The sequence below is a fragment of the Megalobrama amblycephala genome, unplaced genomic scaffold (assembly GCF_018812025.1).
Source record: "Megalobrama amblycephala isolate DHTTF-2021 unplaced genomic scaffold, ASM1881202v1 scaffold320, whole genome shotgun sequence".
NCBI lineage: Eukaryota > Metazoa > Chordata > Actinopteri > Cypriniformes > Xenocyprididae > Megalobrama > Megalobrama amblycephala.
This window is the reverse complement of record NW_025953343.1, coordinates 406,056-427,737: the sequence shown is the minus strand read 5'-3', so window position 1 is coordinate 427,737 and position 21,682 is coordinate 406,056. Positions and strand designations below refer to the sequence as shown.

The 21,682-nt window shown below is 40.6% G+C and overlaps 1 protein-coding gene across 2 annotated transcripts in view; it reads right to left on the bottom strand.

Annotated features, from left to right (window-relative positions):
* Positions 1 to 21,682, bottom strand: part of LOC125261117 — a 182,639-nt gene that overhangs the window by 18,891 nt on the left and 142,066 nt on the right. For both annotated transcript variants that reach the window (XM_048179709.1, XM_048179711.1), the window contains 2 exons: positions 15,394 to 15,438; positions 7,495 to 7,617 (listed from right to left, as the gene is read on the bottom strand). In XM_048179709.1, the coding sequence (XP_048035666.1) occupies positions 7,495 to 7,617; positions 15,394 to 15,438 (168 nt within the window). The remainder of the gene's footprint in view (positions 1 to 7,494; positions 7,618 to 15,393; positions 15,439 to 21,682) is intronic.

Genomic DNA, 21,682 nt, shown 5'->3' with positions numbered 1-21,682 from the left:
AGAATTCACCATTCAAAAAATTGGTTATACTTATATTGTGTGCGTCAATGCTGAATAGTAAGTGTTTCTATCTTCATCTGTTAGTAATTAAGATAATTGTGTGTGTGTTATATTGATATGTATTGCTAATGTCTGACTGATGCTATGCTAGAGTCATTGTGCTAATCCCCTTGTTTATCTTCATTACTCCGTGATTACTGGTGTTATGCATCTATCGCAGATAATATTTATCTATATTGTGGATTATATTGTTTGATACTTTGAATCGTTTAAGCAGTTATATTCATATATTACTGCTGCATAGCAGGTTAGTGGAACACTAGAGACCTTGGGTCTCATTTATAAAATGTCCCACATTTGATCTTACAGTTATTTCTCAAATGTGTGTACATGTAATTCAGAGAACGAACGTATGCACAAAAAAGTGTGCATACACCTCTCTTCCAGATGTGAAACCTATAAATTGCAAATAATCTTGAAATTGTGTGCTGCTGAATAATGAGCCTCATTATTCCCAAGTGATAGTGTTCATAGCTGACGTTGATAAGGGCTAGAGGATAAATTCATAAGCATCGATCAGGAGATGCTGTGCATTTGTCTGATGACCTGAGGGAGCAGAAATACTGGGGGAAAGGCATTCAGGCACAAGCTGGGCCGGCGCATCCTTCTCCCTTGAAAAGAATATTGGGCAGAGAGAGTTCTCTTCTAAGGCTAAGAGGTTGACTTCCGCTCTCCCAAAGATACTCCAGATCATTTGAACCATGGGGGGGTGGAGTCTCTATTCCCCTGAAGACACTCCGATCTGGGACAGCATGTCTGCTCCCTGGTTTCAGTCTGCCCAACATGTGCACTACCAGAATGGAGAATGAAGGTTGCGCTGTGTCCACAGGAGGAAGCGCCTCACCAGCTTGTACAAAGGGTGCAATCCAAGTCCCGCTTGGTGGTTTATGTAGACTACCACCAAAGAAAAACCCACAAACATTCCCAGCAGTTGATGTGCCAGCCTCACTCCGGGCTCAACCAGGAGCCAAACAGCTTTCCAAGGGCCCAAGGCCCTGACACAGCCATGGGTAACCTTGAGATTGAGTCATCCCAGATGCGGAGCATGAGGTGGGATGCTGGCCTTCTGCCAATACTGAAGGGGTTGCATATGTGGCAGGCCCAGTGGCACTACTAAGGAGGCTGCTTTTGTTTCTTGATTTGCTATAACAGCAGGTGCTTGTGTGCACACACATCTAGTGGGGCAAACTCAGCACCTGGCAACAAACAACGCTCCCAATGCCTGGAACTAAACAGGGGGTTGGGAGGAGAATGGAAGGTGGTCCAGTCCTGTCGGTATCCCCTTCATGTTTGGAATTTGCAGCAGGTTTGGTCAAGGCCTTCCTTCACCCTAGACCGGGTTATGTTCTCAAGTTCCCCACTAATGTGGAAAGATCTATTGTGTTGCAGGCCTACTGTCCTCTTGCCTTTTCAGACGTTGATGAAATATTTTATGTATCCTATAGAAAACAATTGTATAATTAATTTGCTTACTATATAAGCCTGAAGTGTTTTGAGGCCTCATGGTCTACCTGACTGTGATTACAAGGGTCAAATGTATCTAAGAAGTTAGCTTAGCCACTAAGCATATTTTGTTGGAATTGTTCCACTAGAGAACAGGTGGCTTTGAAATGAATAAGACCATTATTAAAGGTGTCATGTGAAGGGTACTGCCTCTGGGGAATGTTGATTGACTATGAGAAAGGGTTGATCATCAGTTGGCAGAATTCCACAATTAGAGAGTAAGTAAAAAGATGAAAATTAGTTGGCAGTTGGCCACTCCTACAAAGAGAACAAGATAGCCAATTAATGAAGTGACTGTGGTGAAAATGTTGGGAAGTATTAAGGAGATTCCAAGAAGAGAAAAGGAGAAGAGAAATGTAAATGAGATCATTGGAAGAAACTGTAGGGGTGAATCTTACCAGAGAATTATGCCACTTTGATGTGAAATAACAGATAAGAAAAATGTATAAGAAATGCACCCTGGGCAGAGACTGATTCAGATGTGCAGCTGGCATCTCACTTTGTTGCTTGACAATAAAGTTAAAACTCCTGGGACCTGGAGATTCGACTTAGAGTTTTCTTTGAGATCAGAAGGGAAGGGACACTGAATTTGGCACAACAACGACAGAGCAGGAGAAGTTAAATCTGCTTTGCCCAGTCAGGGCATTAGATGTTTATGTCCACAGATTTGCCCTGGGGCATAAATCTGATCAACTGTTTGTGTTTTGGGTCACCCTGGAAAGTGGATAGTCGAGGCTATCTCTCTTCCATATGGGTTGGCTGGCCAGCCTTCACTTTCGACTGTCAGAACCCACTGAACCAGGAGTATGGCGGCTTGCAAAGCCTTATTATCAGAGGCTTCTCTTCAAGGCATATATGATGCAGGAGGCTGGTCCTCTTCAGCACACATTCATTTTACAACCTAGATCTGGGCTCCACCCCAGGGTCCCTGGTGCTTCTGTCTTAAGCCGAGTTCAGACTGCACGATTTTCAAAGTAGTTGGGTCACTGTTCTTTTCACACTGCATGACTATCTTGACCAGCATTCAGTCTCTGCTTTGTTCACACTGCACGATGGATCGGCGACAGAAGGTTTCACACTGCATGACTTTACAATAGTTAGAATCGCTGACAACTCTGTCTGGCACGCAAACTACATTTCACAACCAAACACATGCGAGATGTGACAAGGAAACAATGCGATCAGGGGCGTAACTACAGACAGTGCAGGCAGTGCAGCCGCACTGGGGCCCGTGCGGCGGGGGGGCCCGCTGCGCACCCGGGCCCTGCCCACATCGCAAGTGGGCCCCTGGCGATGAAGTGTCTCGTCAGGATGCTATATTATACATTCATTTTTAACCCATAATAATAAAACCGATTTAAATGACGTTCTTCTCGTTTTATTAATTTGAGGCCGTTTCTATTGCGTTATTTTGATGACAAATGTGAGAGAACATAATTGTAACACGAGAGTAGAGCGCAAATTTCTCTGTTTTCTCTCAGGCGGATATCTTTCACTAGGCAATTCACAATGACGTGCATGCGTTCTCATAATGGTCTCACGGCTCATGCTCTCGCTCACATACGTGTGCGAGCTCAAGCCTTGTCCTGTGCACTCCGAGTGAACCTTCTTGCTCTTTCTTTAGAATTGTTTTCTCACCTTGAATTAATGTTGCCGTAAACTTTCAACCACCAGACTCTCGATTAAATGAAGAATAGCACCGTATAGGCTAGGGGAGCGCGGTGCACAACCTAACGCGGAGTAAGTAACACAGATATCACTGAACATTTACAACGCAAAAGTAAATTTCTAAAGTTATTTTTTTCCATCTCTGTTTTTTTTTTTGTGTGTTTATTTAAAATAAGACAAATCTGATATTATTTAATCTTATTTAACAGTTGAGACTGTTATTTAATGCTAACCAGCAAATCCCAGTTGTGCAGATGGGGTGCTATTATAGCCTATTCTATAGCCTAATTTTATAAATTCTTTTGAGAAACCATGAGAAAAGGGCGACTAATGACTCACAGTCAATCTTCAGAAATTATGAATTATTATATTTTTAACTAGCCTACGCTGTATAGCCTAGCTGTATGATGTGTTTGCTATCAAACTCAAAACATTGTATAGGCTATTTTTAATGATTAAAAATGCCATTTTTTATTATTTTTGTATTAATTAATTTTTTGGACATAATGTTTTAGTTTAGATATTTTTTTATTATATAAGGTAACATTTTAAGCTGTCATTTGGTCATGTTAATCTTAATGCGCCTCACCTTTGGGGCATGTTGTCACAATTCACTTCTAAGAAAAAAGTATCCTATAGGCTATAGAAATTATAAGGACTCACCTTTTCGTTTCATGAGATAGGCCTAGCATTTGCGATCTGATTTGTTTTTGCCAGTTCTCAGTTATTAAAGTCTATATAGTTATTTTGAGATAAATGCTTATAAATATGTATTTATTGAATTATTTTATTTAGTGATCTATCAGTTCATCAGATCTTCTATGATGTGTGGGCACACATCGACAGAAACATTGGAAACATCAAATTAAATGCGCTGAGTTTGAAATTGTAAATCACACGTCATTCACATTCTACCGCTTATTGTTGACTATTTATAGGCCTACACCCCTAAATGTTCCCGTTTCTTCCCGCCCGGTATTTTATCAAAAATGGCAGTAACAACCAAAAGTGTTTAGAAATATTTTGAGAAAACCATTAAAATTATTCCACACAGGGGCGTAACTACAGACAGTGCAGGCAGTGCAGCCAAGGGGGCCCATCGTAATAGCCTGCACTGGGGCCCATCATTATTAAGTTACGCCACTGAATGCGATATCACGCGTGCAAGACCGGAGTTCTCACGTGAGACTGGGATTATTATGGTAAATGGTAGCCCGCAAGCAGCCTGCAATACGAATTGCCTGTGCGCTGATTTGCAGCAAAAACAAGAAAAAGAAAAGAAGAATATGGAGGAGGAAATTGTTGGGGAGACGCGAGGAACAAGGATTGTGTGTTCTGCAACGAGAGTGGTCTATAACTCCTCCCCGAACTCCCCGCTGCTCTTTATCTTGCTCTCTCATTGGCTGTCGGTCATGGCCGATGTAGGTTTCAGTCAGAACACTTATCACACAGCAGGATTTTTGAATCGCCAACAGGTCCAGGTATTTAGCATGCCAAATATCTCACGGGTGTTGGCGACTCGTCGGCGATTCTCTCCAATTGCGTCTTTGCTCATATACACTGCGTGACTGTCACTCATGTGAACGAGCACCAATTTGCCTGTGATTTTGATTTGTTGGCATGTTTCCAGATTGGTGGGACAATTTGCATTTTAAGATGACATGTTAAAAATCTGTGTAAATATACCACTTAACTGTAAACTACATGCTCTCAACACCTTTCCACTAATGTTATCCAGTTATTTATTATTAAATTTTATCCTTTTAAAAGACCTATCCACTGTAGCAGCATCAATATTAAACACCGTATTACTCTGTGAAGAATCATACTTTACTTTATCATCCACATTAAATCTTAAATAAGATGCGTTTTGGTCGATTGGTTGAATAGATGAGAGAGACACATTAACATTTACATCTGGTTTTTAAATCCATCTCTTTTGTCCACTTTTGACCACTTCTGTCCTGATTTCTTCGAAGGGAGGGTTTATGGGTGGATAAATGTATGGGCTATTTCAGATATTTCGATCTAATGGATGAAATAAGCTCACGCAATTTACATATGAACACGACCGGAGATGACAGAAAATCACATGGAGAGCAGTTTTCGTTTCTGCTCTAATATCCGCAAAGACCATGCTGAATGCAGTGAGTGTGTGTTAGAAATCAGGAATGGTGCAAGAAAATTGAGCTTGGTGCATTTTTCATCTTCAAACCAAACTTGGGTCTTTAGCCAACAAAGTTTAAATCCCATCTAGCTAGCATGCTTCCCATAATGTTTACGCGTTAGGTCAGTAGGCGGAGAGTAGGAAGTCTTTTCAGGCTGGTCGAACGCATTTGACCAGCGTCTACACTGTGGAAGCAATCCGGCTGAATCAGATGACAAACTCCTTCCAATGTGTATAATTCTTATTTATTCAACAATTTTCCTGTATTGTTTTTTTTTTCTGCCCTGTCCTTGGCTGTGCCCTGTAATTTAGGAAGGAATCGTCTGACAATTACCTAAAGTGACGTGACCAAAACTCACAATATCAATTTAGTGCCACCTGTGAGATCCACTAAATTAGTGGTACTTGTGTAGACCACAAACCCCTTCAATGCCTGCCTGTGTTTTTCAAGAAATCCTGAAGAGCTTAACCCTCAGAGCCCGGTGAATGTGCCGGCACATTCTGCTGGATTTTTTTAAAATCATGATTAGCGTTCAGATTGGTAATTTTATCACAGAACCAAAAGATACTGAACCTAAAGGCACAGGGACATGTTCACAACCTGACTGGTCAGATTTTATGATGTATTGCCTATTTTGAGACGGAACTTACTGAACATCCAAAACAATGCTGTGTGCTGAGATAAATGCACTTGTTGTGTGTGCGTAGCCTGTATATGATGGTATTTTGGCCACCTGGGAACTCGTGAAGACCTTATAAAATGTGTAAAGGAGTCAAAACAGCAGTGGGAATCCATCCTTCACACACACAAATGATCTGCTGCGTGGAGACGCGCGTCTGAAGCCTGTGATGGGCAAACTCGAGACTATGATGAGAAAAAAACGATATGCGTGAGGATTCTGTCCTTTTTAGGGTCTCATCTTCCTGTTCTTCCTGGTTCGTTTACATGTCTTTGGTCTGTGTTGCATTCATATTTCAATCGAACTGCACCAGAGTTGGTTTAGAAGCGGACCGAGACCCATCTTTTCAACAGTCTTGGTCTGCTTGTTTGGTGCACACTAGGGTTCAGATGACAGCATTCACACGTTCAAATGAACCACACTACCAGAGCAATCGCACCAGGGTTCGTTTTAATTGAACCAAAGATGACAAGTGTGAACACACCCTCTGTCTCCGTGAGAAACTTTCTGAAACACATCTGCTGCCAATACACAGCCAATACTTATCACACAGACATGTGAGATATGTATTTAGGCCTTATTTCAGTTTTCTCAAAACTACAAACTTTTACATACATGCTGCTCACATATTATTGTAGCAGAGTGTGTGCTGAATACAGTGTAATCAGACTTAAAAGTAACAGAAATAAGCACAAATTTCAGGGCATGTCAAAACACCTCCAGGGTCCAGAAAACACCTCAGGGCCCAGAGGGTTAATTAGCTGGTTCAGGTGTGTTTGATTAGGGTTGGAGCTGAACTCTGCAGGACAGTAACTGCGTTCCAGTTCGTTTTTTTTTTAATGCCCTTTCCTTATGCTAACTTCCCTCAGTCTCAGACTCAGATGTACGTCATTGCTTACATTGCACGAGTGTCCACTACTGGTGGAACCCTTGCAATGGGCTAAATTGGAACATCCTAGAGCCTTGATCACTTGGAATACGCTATGGAGTTGATTTATTATTTAAATTTTATTCTCTTACAAAATTGCTTAATGCAGCATTCTGTGTGTATATAGGTGTGTTTGGGTTGTTTTAAATATTTAAAAAATATATATATATATATATATCAGAGTTGTTTGTAGTGGGGTTAAATAAAACGTGATCTGCAGTGATGTCACATTAAGTTGCATTGTGGTATATGGAAGCTGCCTGAAGTGTACATATGAAGTAAAAATCTGTCAAAATCAAGGGTCTGTCCATATAAACTTCACGAAGTGGAACTAATTTCAAAATGTCGGTGGGGATTCCTCCAATGTGAAGTGCTTAGGAAGTTCGCGAGTGTGTAAAAGCAAAGTGGAACGCAGCCATGGGTCCCCAAGAGCAAGGCTGAAAACCTCTGTGATAGTGGAAGTAAAGGCATTACAGTTAAATTCTCACATGATCAGAGATGTCTTCGACAGGAACATCAGAACCATTAGAATGCAGTTCCATTTTAAAATCCCCTTTTCGCAACATCTGTGCTGCACTCACTGCACTGGGGTCTTTCTTGGAAACAGGGGGCTGATGAGTAAAAAAGAGACAAAAATAGTTACATTAGTATGTGAGGTATATGTCTGTTGAGTATTTGCTTTTGTTACAAACAGTATAAATAGTCATATCAAGTAAAAGACAGTTGTTCAAAGTTAATTGAGCATACATCAATCCATCAATCATGGCCATGATCTGTAATTAAGTCATGATTATTATTATTGACACATATACATGAGGTGCACCCGGTCAATTACACAACATGATTTTCAGATGATACAGAAGATGTTTACAGTATCCAACACATTTTTATTTCACAGTAAAATAGAAGATGTTTGTTACAAAATGTTTAGTTATCCATTCAATAAATATATAAATTGATTCAAATGAAAACAATTCCCCACTCTACTGTTTGTCTAGACTCTAAAGAAAACTATTTTCCACTCATTTTATTTATATTTCAATATATTTTTATTTTTTTAAAATGGTAATTTAGTTTTATTATTATTATTATTATTATTTTACTTTTTGCATGATGGATGAATATCACAGTTATACTGCAAGGGGCCTTAAATTCAAATCAAATACTAAAATTTGGATTGCTATTGCTATCTTCATTTCAGAAAATCTCCAATACAAATGTTATGATAAAATTCTATATTATTGAATAGGTTTGAATGAATTGAATGTTTTTTTTTTTCATAACATGTCCCTCCTTCTGTTTTACTAATGCCCTATTTATAAATAATAAAAAAACACAATGAAGTACAAAAAAAAGAAAAAAGAAAAGACAATAAAGAAATAACAGAAAATGTCTCCCTCCCTGAAGGAGGGAGCCTAATTCTAGGGGGGAAAAACACCAGCAGAGACACCAGAAGCTATGCAAATATCTGTCAGCTAGGTGCGTTGAGTTAGCGTCCAGGAGGAAGCAACACTTCTAGTTGAGTGTGCTCGCAACCCGAACGGGCAAGGCACATCTTGGGATTGGTACGCCAAGACAATAGCATCCACTATCCAGTGGGCTAACCTCTGCTTGGAGACAGCCTTTCCCTTCTGCTGGCCTCCGTAACAGACAAAGAGCTTGTCTGAGGTCCTGAAACTATGTGTTTTTCCAGGTACAGCCACAGAGCACAGACGGAACAGAGAAAAACCAGGGCTGCCAGTGGCAGAAGCATCCATGAATACCACAGCATACCTGGACACTTGTTCTAGGGGAACTCCCACCCATAGAAATGAAGGGTCCGACCACAGGCTGAAGGTTTGGTGACAGTACGGGTTGATTGACACCCGGTGTGTGCCGCTCTGCTACACCCATCTTGGGACTCAGCTGTGAAGCCAAGTGCAGAAGCGGTCTCACATGAAGTAACCTGAGTTACTCTTACTGTGGCTGCAGATGCCATATGCCTCAGGGGCTCCTCTGTGAGTCGTGCTGTCCGGTTGACAGAGTTCAACTCCATACCAAGAAAAGAGATCCTCTGCACAGGGGAGAGTTTTCTCTTTTCCCAGTTGACTGGAAGTCCCAACAAGCTGAAGTGATGGAGCACCATGTCCCTGTGTTCAAACAGGTGGTCTAGAGATGTGCCAGTATCAGCCAGTCATCGAGATAGTTGAGAATACGAACACCGCATTCACTGAGTGGAACAAGACTGCCTCCGCGACCTTCGTAAAGACACGCGGTGACAGGGACAGCCCATACTGATATGCTCGACCCTCAAATGCAAAACATAGGAACAGTCTGTGTCAAGGGAAAATCAAGACATGAAAGTACATGTCCTTCAGGTCGACTGCTGCAAACCAATCTTGGGGATGGATGCATTTCGAAAATGCATTTCTGTGTTAACATTTGTGACCCGTCACGGAAACCAGTGACACAAGTCGGCAGCACAACTATCGAGCAAAATGAGAAAGAAGCATTTTTTTTTTTTTCAAAATTGGTGATTTTCTTTTTTTGCAGAATCTGTTAGTTGAGATCACGAAGAAGCCTCTCCATGTTTGAGATAGCAGTTTTGGTATATTTAAAAGCGTACATTTTGAGGTTGAAATCGGCTTGTTTTTCGGAGATTCTAGCACGCAGTAGGGGCGTGTCATTGTCTGTGTGTATTTCCATACTGGATAAGCCGGCTTTTGTTTCTTTTGTTATTGCCCCCGCCCTCCAAGGGAAGCTAAATATTGAATAAATATTACTCCTCTGTATAGAAAATTGACAAACATATGAGAATCCATCAATATTTCTCAAAATGTGCATGCTTTTCAGCTAAAAGCCTATATGAAATACCATAGAGGTAACATAATTGTTCAGACACTTTGCATCACAGAAATACATTAGGCTATATTTTAAAGTATATAATACCATTATTTGAAATTGTAATAATATTTCACAGTATTGCTGTTTTTTCTGTATGTTTGATATACACCATCACAGAGGGTTTTTTCACAGCCTACCTGACTGAAAGGCCTCATTATTATGCAAGTCATTTCAGGTCATTATTATGTGATTCTTTTGTCTTCTCAGGTGAGAAAATTTCATTTCATGATTATAGTGAAAAAAATGATCACGGTTATCACAGAATCCTGTTCAAAAAGTCCTAATGCTACACAATGAAATCAATTCACTAAGTTTTATGTAGAAAACCAGCAAATAACAAATAAAATTAGCATCAATAATATGTACTTTTTCTTTACATAAACATTAAAATAATAACATTAAAAATGATGGCCAGATTTTAAAGGAGTGTCTTGCAACATGTTATCTCTAAATCATTTTCAGCCTCTAAATCATTTTTATAAAAGTCTGGACTAGCGAGCTGGCAGTGGTGACGGACGCAAGAGCGCGTGAGTGTTTTGCTTAATATCTGTTCTGGGTCAGTTGCTTCGTTTATTCTTTGCTGCTAGGAAGGATTTAATTCGTATCTGTGTTTGTCCTATTTCCTACCTCGACTATATAGAATTGTATTTTAATTGTACTTGTTTAGAATAACAGCTGCGTTTGCAGACTTTATTGGTGTTATTGCCCGCACTTAAGCTTTAGTTAGTTTCGGTTTTCAGCCATTCACGGGTTTGGTTTAGGCTTTTGCAGTGCTGATTTGCAAGGCGGGCCTGGCGAGGGTAAACATACTTAAACTCGTGTAATTCAGAAGTGAGCAGGACTAGCGAGCTGGCAGTGGTGACGGACGCAAGAGCGCGTGAGTGTTTTGCTTAATATCTGTTCTGGGTCAGTTGCTTCGTTTATTCTTTGCTGCTAGGAAGGATTTAATTCGTATCTGTGTTTGTCCTATTTCCTACCTCGACTATATAGAATTGTATTTTAATTGTACTTGTTTAGAATAACAGCTGCGTTTGCAGACTTTATTGTGTTATTGCCCGCACTTAAGCTTTAGTTAGTTTCGGTTTTCAGCCATTCACGGGTTTGGTTTAGGCTTTTGCAGTGCTGATTTGCAAGGCGGGCCTGGCGAGGGTAAACATACTTAAACTCGTGTAATTCAGAAGTGAGCAGGACTAGCGAGCTGGCAGTGGTGACGGACGCAAGAGCGCGTGAGTGTTTTGCTTAATATCTGTTCTGGGTCAGTTGCTTCGTTTATTCTTTGCTGCTAGGAAGGATTTAATTCGTATCTGTGTTTGTCCTATTTCCTACCTCGACTATATAGAATTGTATTTTAATTGTACTTGTTTAGAATAACAGCTGCGTTTGCAGACTTTATTGGTGTTATTGCCCGCACTTAAGCTTTAGTTAGTTTCGGTTTTCAGCCATTCACGGGTTTGGTTTAGGCTTTTGCAGTGCTGATTTGCAAGGCGGGCCTAGCTCGCTTCAATCACGTGTTAATAAGCAGTATATTAATTGTGTGTGCGCGCTGTCGCGGAAGCGTCAGCGGGAGCGTTCAGCTCCTCGTGTGAAGACCGACTCGGGTAAAGACCTGCAACTCTACCTGCGCGACTCCACCGAGCAACGAAACCGGTAGGCACTTAAGTTTCTTCCCTCCTTTCACACTTTTCCTTCTTCCTCAGCATGTGCTTTCAACTCATTCCTGTTGTCTCTCGGCAACGCTCCACTAACCCACGTAAAAGGCAGCTCAATGTTTCTAACCTGCGAACTGTTTACTCCTCTTCTAACACTAATACTCCTCTCTCTGTCTCTGTGGGTCTATGGAATTGTCAGTCAGCAGTTAACAAAGCTGACTTCATTCCAGCCTTTGCTACTAATTCTTCTCTTAATATCTTGGGCTTGACTGAGACCTATGCTCTCTCCAACAACTTCACTTTCTCTCATACCCCTCGCCAATAGGTCTTCTCATTTTGAAATTGGAAATACTATCATTCCTCTCTTTGCAATACAACATTTGAGTTTCATGCTATTACAATCTCAATTCCTGTCAAAATTCATATTGTAGTCATTTATCGCCCCCCAGGCCAACTGGGTACCTTTGTAGAGGAACTGGACATGCTGCTGTCCTCATTCCCAGAGGATGGTAGCCCACTTGTAGTTTTTGGCGATTTCAAACATTCATCTAGAGAAGCCTTATGCTTCAGACTTCCACTAGCCTCATTTGATCTTAATCGGCTCATCACCACAAGTACACACAAATCTGGCAACCAACTTGATCTCATTTACACACAAAAACTGCATCACCGACAACATTCTGGTAAACCTCTGCACATTTCCGATCATTTCTTCATTACATCTACAACTCCCCATTTGTTCACCACCAACCCCGCTACCAGTTACCTTCAGACGAAACCTGCGCTCTCTTTCTTCTTCTCACTGTATCATCCTCTCTTCCCTCACCCTCACAATTCGCATCTCTAGATGTGAATACAGCAACAGACACTTTATGTTCCACATTAACTTCTTCTCTAGATAGTATCTGTCCTCTGTCATCCATGAAATCCCTGGTTAAGTCATTTCAGGTCATTATTATGAAATTGATTCTTTTGTTTTTCTGTATGTTTGATATACACCATCACAGAGGGTTTTTTCACAGCCTACCTGACTGAAAGGCCTCATTATTATGCAAGTCATTTCAGGTCATTATTATGTGATTCTTTTGTCTTCTCAGGTGAGAAAATTTCATTTCATGATTATAGTGAAAAAATGATCACGGTTATCACAGAATCCTGTTCAAAAAGTCCTAATGCTCAAAGACCACACAAAGACAGCTTGGTCATGATTTGCAATCAATCAGGAAAATCAGGCCCTTTCTAACAGAAAGCAACACAACTTTTATGTAGAAAACCAGCAAATAACAAATAAAATTAGCATCAATATGTACTTTTTCTTTACATAAACATTAAAATAATAACATTAAAAATGATGGCCAGATTTTAAAGGAGTGTCTTGCAACATGTTATGCCTATAACTTGTATTATGAGCACTTCTTGTCTATTTGCCTCGTCATGACGACTCGCTTGTTGTATTCCTCACTTGTAAGTCGCTTTGGATAAAAGCGTCTGCCAAATGAATAAATGTAAATGTAAATGTAAAAGTCAAAAAAGTTATTACTGACATTTACAACGCACATTATCCTTTATTATTAATAGTATGCGGTCCATGCAGCTTTACAGGGGGGAGCTTTACAGGGGGTATGGCTTATCTAAATGAGATGTAAATGAGCCCTATTGTCACTCCCAGCAGGTGAGAACAGGTGAGAACTGCACAAACTTTAGAGGCGTTTTTCTCTCTTTAGAGCTTTTTTGAGTGCCTACCTTCAAATGGCCACAACTTCTCCAAATATTATCAGATTTCCATGTGTTACACATCGTTGGAAAGCTTAGAAACTGCACTTTCAGAATAACTCAAAATGCCCCAGAACCGACTTGTGTCCCTACTTTCCGTGATTGGTCACATTTTGGAAGTCATGTATTGACTCGTTTTAGTTACACTCGAAATAGATTGGTCTCTCAAAGCGATCTCCAATTCGTCGGTCAGTTCTGACGTACGTCGAACATGACTGACTGAAATGGAACAAATCCAAATGTTACCTAAACACAAATAATGACGAAAAAAAAAAGAAAAAGAAAAAAACAAATTGCAACAAAATAATGTTGTTTAAAAATGTGTTATTATTGTTTCACATAATTCTGTAGATCTCTTCCTGTCTTGTCCTGTTTATGGAATGCAAACTCGCCCTTACAGGTTCTATAGCTTGATGAGCATGACCTTCAAGGAAACATTCTCTTCCAGGTGATACATCTTGCAAATTTATGTGATGAGTGGATTGAGACCTGCAGGGAGTCTCGTCAAAACTATCCCTGCCCAGCTGCACTTTGTTGTCTTCGACCAGCTTAGGCATGTCTCTAGAAAACTCCTCCATGCCACTGTGTAAGTCCATACTGGCAATGAAATCCACCTCAGCTTCCAGGTTTGAGGTGGAGCTGACAGTCATACTTGAACATTTCCTCTCGATGGCTGGGTAGATGTCCTTCAATCCAGCTAGCTCATGATTATAGTCTTCCTCCAAGACAGACTGAGGCTGCTGCTGTTGAAGAAAGAAAGGAGGGCAGCATTTTTCTACATCACATATGATTGAAACAAACAGTAGTTATAAAGAAAAAATGAAGACGTCATGGCTGTGCATTTCAACTGTTAATCATGTTTGAAATGACCCAGTGTAATGATCCAGTCATGAGATCATACATGACTGTTCTCACAGCAGGTAAATATTATCATATGGTTTGCAAAGGCATGTGATGGTATCACATTTTCATATCACAGTAATTGCTGAAACTTTTGTCACAGTAAATAGTATAAACAGTCACAGGTACCACAGTACTAAATTACTAAAAACAGGTTTAAAAAAAAAAAAAAAAACTTTTTTCCCCCCAAATGACATCTTTTTGGGCTGGCATGTTTAGTTCAGATTAAAATATAAGAATGTAGCAGTGTATACAAATGTTTGAAGGAAAAAAAAAATGTTTGAAGGAAAAAAAGAAAATACAAAACTCTATTTGACTTCCTGTCTTCTCTGTGACAAGCAGGTGTCAGAAACAGAAAGTTGTGCAGTGGTAACCCAAGGTACTTTATTTCTGCTTTTACACAAGCACCTACTCAGAGAGTAGTTTTCATTCATCCCACCTGCCGTTTTTATTCAGTCCAATGTAAAAAAAAATTGTAAAGCATGTTGTTAACCAGTTGATGAAAAAATAAGCTATAATGTGCATTTTAAAAAACTAAACAATTTGTATAAGGCATCTAGAATTATTCACAGTATTGAATTACACATGATAGTCTGGTGCACATCTCTGGTTGTAGAAAAATATAAAGTAGCATGTGCATGTGCATGTGCAAAGGCAATGTGCATGATTTTCAGTAGGGTCAACTTTTTAAAAGGTTAAACAAACAACTACTGATGGCATCCTGATTTCCTGATCATCCTGACTACTAGTGGAGCAAGCATGGTAGGCCTAAACTGCAACTTGGTACAGATTGAAGATAGAATATAATATAATTTTTTTTTTTTTTTTACACAAATGCATCGCTTAACTTCAGAAGGCCTTTATTAAACCACTGGAGCTGTGTGGAATATGGATGGAGACGCTTTCTTCAGCTCTTACTTGATGATCCTCGCTCACTGACGTTATAAAGTTCGGATGTGTCAGGATATTTATTAATATTTCTCCGGTTGTGTTCATCAGAAAGAAGAAAGTCATATACACCTAGGATGGCTTGAGGGTGAGTAAAGCTTGGGGTAATTTTCATTTGAAAGTGAACTAATCCTTTAATATTGTTATATTGGCCTTAAAAGAGTCTTAGTAGAAAATCTAGCCTTGTTTAAAGAAAAACATGCATGAATATGCAAACAGTGTGAAATGAGACACCTTAACATCACATTGTGGGTCTTCAAGAGTAGAAGTAATGGGCTCCTGTAACAGAAAAGCAGAACAAGAAAGCGAGAAGCAGTCTGAAGTTAGCTGTTAATGAAGCAGCACACCAGGGAAAAAAAGACATAGGCTACTTTGTAACTAAACACGTTTTATGCACTCTATAGCAGGGCAGTCAAAATTGGCTGAAAAACTAAATTCAAATTTTTTACTTAAACATTACTAATATTTGAATTGTATTCAAATTTAAAAGGCATAATTTCAGTTAGGGGGATATGCTTTTGGCTTGTCTCCTGAGGCCACAATAGGGCGCAATGAGCGAAAATTAATGCACTGCATTAAATTAGTTTATTCAAAGCAATGAAATACCATTACTGACTGTACAAAAAGTCAGTCATGGTATATCAAACTTTATAATTCAAATATAATTTTGTAAATTGCATAAACAATTATGAACAAAGTAGCATCATGTATTTATGCATAGTTTATACAATGAGTCGAAGAGCAAATCACACAGAGTAAATCAGGGTATGTTCTGATCATTCGTTTTTTTGATTTAATATTGAAATTAAAAAGAGAAAATGGCACCTTTTCTTATATTTAAAAAAAAAAAAAAAAAGATTTTTCGCTTTTAGGTTCAGATGTAGAACATGACTAAACAGCTTGAATATTTAATCTCTACAACTGTCCCAATTTAGAGGCTGCATCTTTTGAAGGCCTCATTCGAAGGCCGATTGTGTCACTACGGTGTGACGAAGGCTGTCCCAATTTGAAGACTCCTTCAAATGCAGCCTCCAAATGTGTTCCTTCATTTCCTTTGTGGCCTTGCATACCTCAGAATTCATTGCGCACCGTGGACGACAGAATTTTTTTGAGAGAAATCGCTGAATTATACTTTTAAATGTAAGCAATGGATTTCAACTTACATATCTAATACTACAAATATATATATAAAAAAACAACAACTTTAAATTGGTTCAAATGTTTCACATATCTTACTAAAATGCAATCATATGTAGTTTATACTCTTATAATATTATATGCAGAAATGGACCATGGTGAACCTACATGTTATTTTGTGAACCCTGTTTTGTTTTTTAATATAACTTTTAAAAAAGTGCAGTACAAACGTTACTGCCACTCATCAACGGCAGCTGTCAAAGTTGCTAGGTGACAAGAACAATCCTCCGTAGGTGTCACACCCTCACATCACATGGAGTGTCAGTTTGTTTATTTTCAATAGTCACATGTGCTCCTTTGTTCTGTTTTCCAGCCACAATCAGTCACCATGGACACTGACCTAATTATCACAGCTGTCTGTCATTTGAGTTAATTGCCTGTGTATTTAAGTTCCTGTCTTTCCTCAGTTCAGTGTCGGGTCTTGTATGTTACAAGTATTGCGTTCTGTTCTGTTCTGTTCCTGCCTTCATCTGTGCTTGCCTGTTGGATTATCTAGGAAAGACACAGCCACCACGTTACAGAAGACCCAACCAAAAGTGAAACTAAGTGACGTGCTTGTGAAAATGTTCTTTTCCTTTTTTTTTCGTGTTCAGTTTTTTTTGTTCCATTTTCACCCCTGTTTGCACCATGGACTTTCCACCAGTCAAACTTATGTGCCTTGAGCAGGGAGAAAGCTCCCTTGAGAAACATTTAGAAGGGTTTCTGGATCTTGCCCATCAGACCACCTTCCCGGACTACTGCCTGTGCACGTTCCTGTATGTCGGACTCAACGCCACCACACGTGCACAGCTGTCCGGGGAGGGTCCTCGAGGGAGATTTGCGTCATATGTGGAGTGGGTGCTGGCATCCTGCGGATCAGCATTCACCATCGAGGTTGCTGCCAGCCCCACTCCCCATCCAGTGCCCAGCCAGGACCTGACAGCGACGTCTAGACAGCGACGATCAACGACCTTAGCCCACTGTAGGTGAATGGAGACCGCTACGCTTTATGAGAGCGACAGGGATTACATCGCCACGGAGCCCAAGCAGCGTGCGCCTGACCAGGTGTGTTAGCCGGCCGAGCCATCTATCACTGAAGGAGTGTTGGTGGAATTTGAGGGTTTGGAAGTGAGCCCCGCCCACCCCCCGGCTACTGAGAGTGAGTTTTTTGTTGAGACACTGTTGGACTCTAAGTGTGGAGAGGGCATTTTTCTAGCCCCGGTATTATTGCCTGAACCTGTCTGTCTTCTGCCTGCCACGCTGGCCCTGCCCACCGTGCCTCTCCTACCATCTCTCCATTCTGTTTCGGACACTTTTTTTGGGGGGGGGTTGCATGGGACTTCAGACTGTTACCCAGTCTCCAGCCATCTGTGCCACCCAGTCACCTCCGTCTCCCTTCAGTCCCTCGGTACCACCTCCTCTCAGTAGCATGGCACCATCTCGGGCCTGCTGGGAACCATCTCTTCCTGGGCATGAAGAGCCCGAAGCTCCGCCTCCAGCTTCGGTGAACTACGATCTGCCTCCATCCGTCGCCCTGGCTCCTGCGCCTGCACTCCTTCTGCCCTCGACCTCAGTGTGGACCATCGGCCATTTGGCTTTGCTGGACTCCCTCAGAATGTCGGCTCCACCTGGGTCAAACATCGCTTTGCGTCCGCTGCGGACTTGGAGACCATTCGCTGCTCTCTGGTCCTCTACCCCTTTGACTACAACTTGCTCTGCCCTACCTCAGGCTCCGCCTCTGCCCTCGGTTGCTCCACCTCCAGAACCGCCTCCTGCATTATCTGCCCGATTCACCATCTCTTTGTCCTCCTCACCTCCTCTCTAAGGCACGAGGACGCGCCTTCCGGTATTGAGATTCTTATTGAGAATCTTTATCTTCTTCATTTTGTGAGTTCCTACACAGCCACCACATTACAGTAGGCTAGACCGTCCCATTTAACAATGCTCGTTCTGAACTTTGAGGCCTGCGAAGGCATGGCCTTTGAAGGATGCAGCCTCTGAATTGGGATGCAGCTTTATGTGGGTGGGAATTAAATACCCCTTTCTGTTGATTGGCCAACTAATCCGTGCCATTATCAGTTGTTCCTCAGTTTCATACAACAGAATAATAATCCTCCACTACCACAGTTGTATGATTCTTAGCGCGTTTACTGAAACTAGCCTACATTTAATCTCTTTTTCATCAAACAACCAAACTAATGAATGGCTTGACACAAACCAAACCAGGGCAGAGACTATCAGGGCTTACTTCTGTGTTAGGCATAAATTTGGCAACCTATGCATGAAATATTAGTTTACCTCATAAATATTAATTTACTTCACATCTGCACCCACGACTACCCTCTAGCCTACATATTTGGCACACCGCCTGTTTTATTTAGCAGACCAACTATCAAAATTCAGATGGCGGTGTACCTTCTCTTAATTACACAAAAATACAGCACCTCTTATTCAAGAACATGAAGAACAAAGAATGTGCACCAGGTATGTTTTGCTTTTTTATGTTTTTAATTAATTTATGAAGCCACTGCAAACTTCATCTTTACATATTGTTATCTTATAATGCTATCATATTATGTGCAGGGAATTAGCTTACTTTGTTGTAAATAGAAAAGCATGACAATGTCAATGCTAAATACCAATAAGTATTGTGGTATTCCACCATATTTCTCACTGATGCCCCCAACTCGTACAGATCGGGGCTTAAAGAATATCCTGAGCTTCCCACTCATGTTTACGACATTGTGGTGGCATTCATGAGTGTTCAGCTAGTAAATACGATATTTACGGCATGACTTGAACTTACCATCTCTTCTTGATCTGTTCCAGCTATGGCCTAGTTTAGGCTTATGCTAAATAGCAGCTAACTAAAGTAAATGGATATTTATTCATCTTTTTTTGAAAATAAACCCACAACTAAAGGAGAGGGGGCTCTGACGTTTCCACTATCAACATCTGCGCAACTCGGAAAAGAGGTGGCTTCCTCTGCATTAGGTAGGCCTAAGATTTGTTTTTTAGTCTTTGTAAAGCAGTTGTTCATTATAAATTTGAAATGTAAAAGATATGATACATATAAATACATTTAATTGTATGAAATGCTTGATATTTAACCACCATAGACAGAGAAGTCTCCAAAAACCAGAAATGGCCAAATTGTCCCTCAATATTTGATATTCTTGATGCTGCTCTGCTGCAATTATGCGCAGCTCTGTTTGTTATTTGGAAGACAAAAAGTTTGAATTGTTTTAGATTTTTAGGTTGCTCTGTCTCAACAGTGTAACAGTGCTTGTCAATATCAAAATGAGTGAGATGGCCAATCAAATCAATTAATTAATCGTGAGTTAATATTTTTATATTGTAATAATTTCACAGTTATTGTCCAAATTAATGCAGAAACAACTTAAAGACAGTATATTTTAAATATTTATTTAATGCCATCTTTTTATGAATGAAGGCCAGTATCACTGATACTAATAGGCTACCAGTACTGATGAAATACTGGTCTATATAAAAATTGTTTAAAAAAAACACTAATTATAGACATTCAACATTACAGTATATCTGAAAGCTATCAATTTCAAGATTAGGCTTTAAAAAAATACGTTTTAATTTAGGTGGTGAATGTAAAACAAACTTCACATAAACCCATTATAATAAATGTCATATCTACCTGTGGCCTTAACTGTCTAACAGGTAGGAAATATACAGAAATTTGAATAAAGTTATCAAACACTTTTACAGTCTTCACTGCATAAATTAAATGAAATGAAAAAAAATGAAATACAGATTAATCCTACAATCCTAAAGCTACAATTTTCTCTTACATTTGTTCTTTGATTAACATTAATGACAGACATCACAGCAAAAGGTTTATTAGACTGCTGTAACTCATTTAAGACTACTCTTATGAGGATACTCGACAAAACAGGAATAATTCTGTGTGTTATTGTTTGTTCAAACCCAAAAGATAACTCAATATTGGCGCTCATCTTTCTGTGCACATGAGTTGTGTGACATTCAGAGACAGCGTGTTCACGTTTGTCTTGTTGAGCTTGAATTGTTTAAAAGCATTTGCATGAATAAGACTGTTACCATTAATGTAACGCTAGCCAAATTATGACAGAAAAACTGTCATAACTGTCATTAACGCAATTAACACAGCATCTGTTTTTTCCATCATAATTTAGGTTAAATTTAAATTAAATTGAAAAAAATTAATTGCATGCGCTAATGTGTCAAGTTTGACAGCCCTATCCTGTAACCCTACCAAAAAAATTATTTCAAGTTTTACTATCCTCTGTAATCCCCCACCCCCCAGCCAAAACCCCAGCTAACACACATTAACCGCGTTTCCACTGTCGGGCCAAAAGCTAGCACTCCAATGCGTGCCGGGGCTAGTCGTGTTTCCACTGTCACTTCCAGGGTTTGATCGGGCCTCCTCGGGGCTAGGGGTTTTTGGCCCACTGAATACCTTGTTCCAAAGTGGGGCTTAAGAGTCGATGCCACTGCTCATTTCCTAGGTTCCCCTTCGATACTACACTCGTACTGCATCGCTAGACACATATGGGGAAAAGTCCTTTTTCTCCGATTACTGAAGCCTTATTTCATAATGCAGTTAAACTGCACATCCATTGGTTCGGGCAGTGGAATAAAACGAACCAATGACGGTGTGGTGGAGCGCTTCCCTGCTGCCATCCGGCGAGCATCTAAAAGAGCTTATTTATAAAAGAGCATATTTTCTACTGAGCAAATTTCTGTGGCATTGCTTCAAATGTCACACCACAGGTGTGGCTCGTGGGCACCCCTGCACATTGATGACGGGCACAGTGAGTGCGTCGCCTGAATGGGGAAATCCCACACTGAGGCTGCACTCACTGAGATGAACTATTCTCACTGCGAGAGCATGAGTTTTGCCTCTTTGCGCTCACGGATATCTTTCTTTTCAGAGAGCGACTCTGCCCCTCGCACCCTCCCGTTTTCTTCCTCCCAGGCACCTGTGTGGAAAAAACAGCGGGGCAGAGGCACTCAGCATCTGGATATGAACTCTCTCCACAAAGAGAGCCATCGCCTGTCCTTTTCTCCTGCCCAGACCAACGTCCCTTTGCCGGCACAAGCGTCATGGTCTCATTCTGCGGATCGGAAGACGACCCTCTAGATGATAACATGTCACTAGTGGCTTCCGACACGGAGGAGTGGACGGGCCCTGCTGAAGACCCCGCCCCCTTACCATCCTTAGAGCCCACTGACGCCAGAGCTGGGATGGATGCCGATCTTTTCCGCATCCTCTCCAAGGCTGTTGAAGAGCTCTGCCTTCACTGGTCTCCCCCCGAGGAGCCCACACGCAACC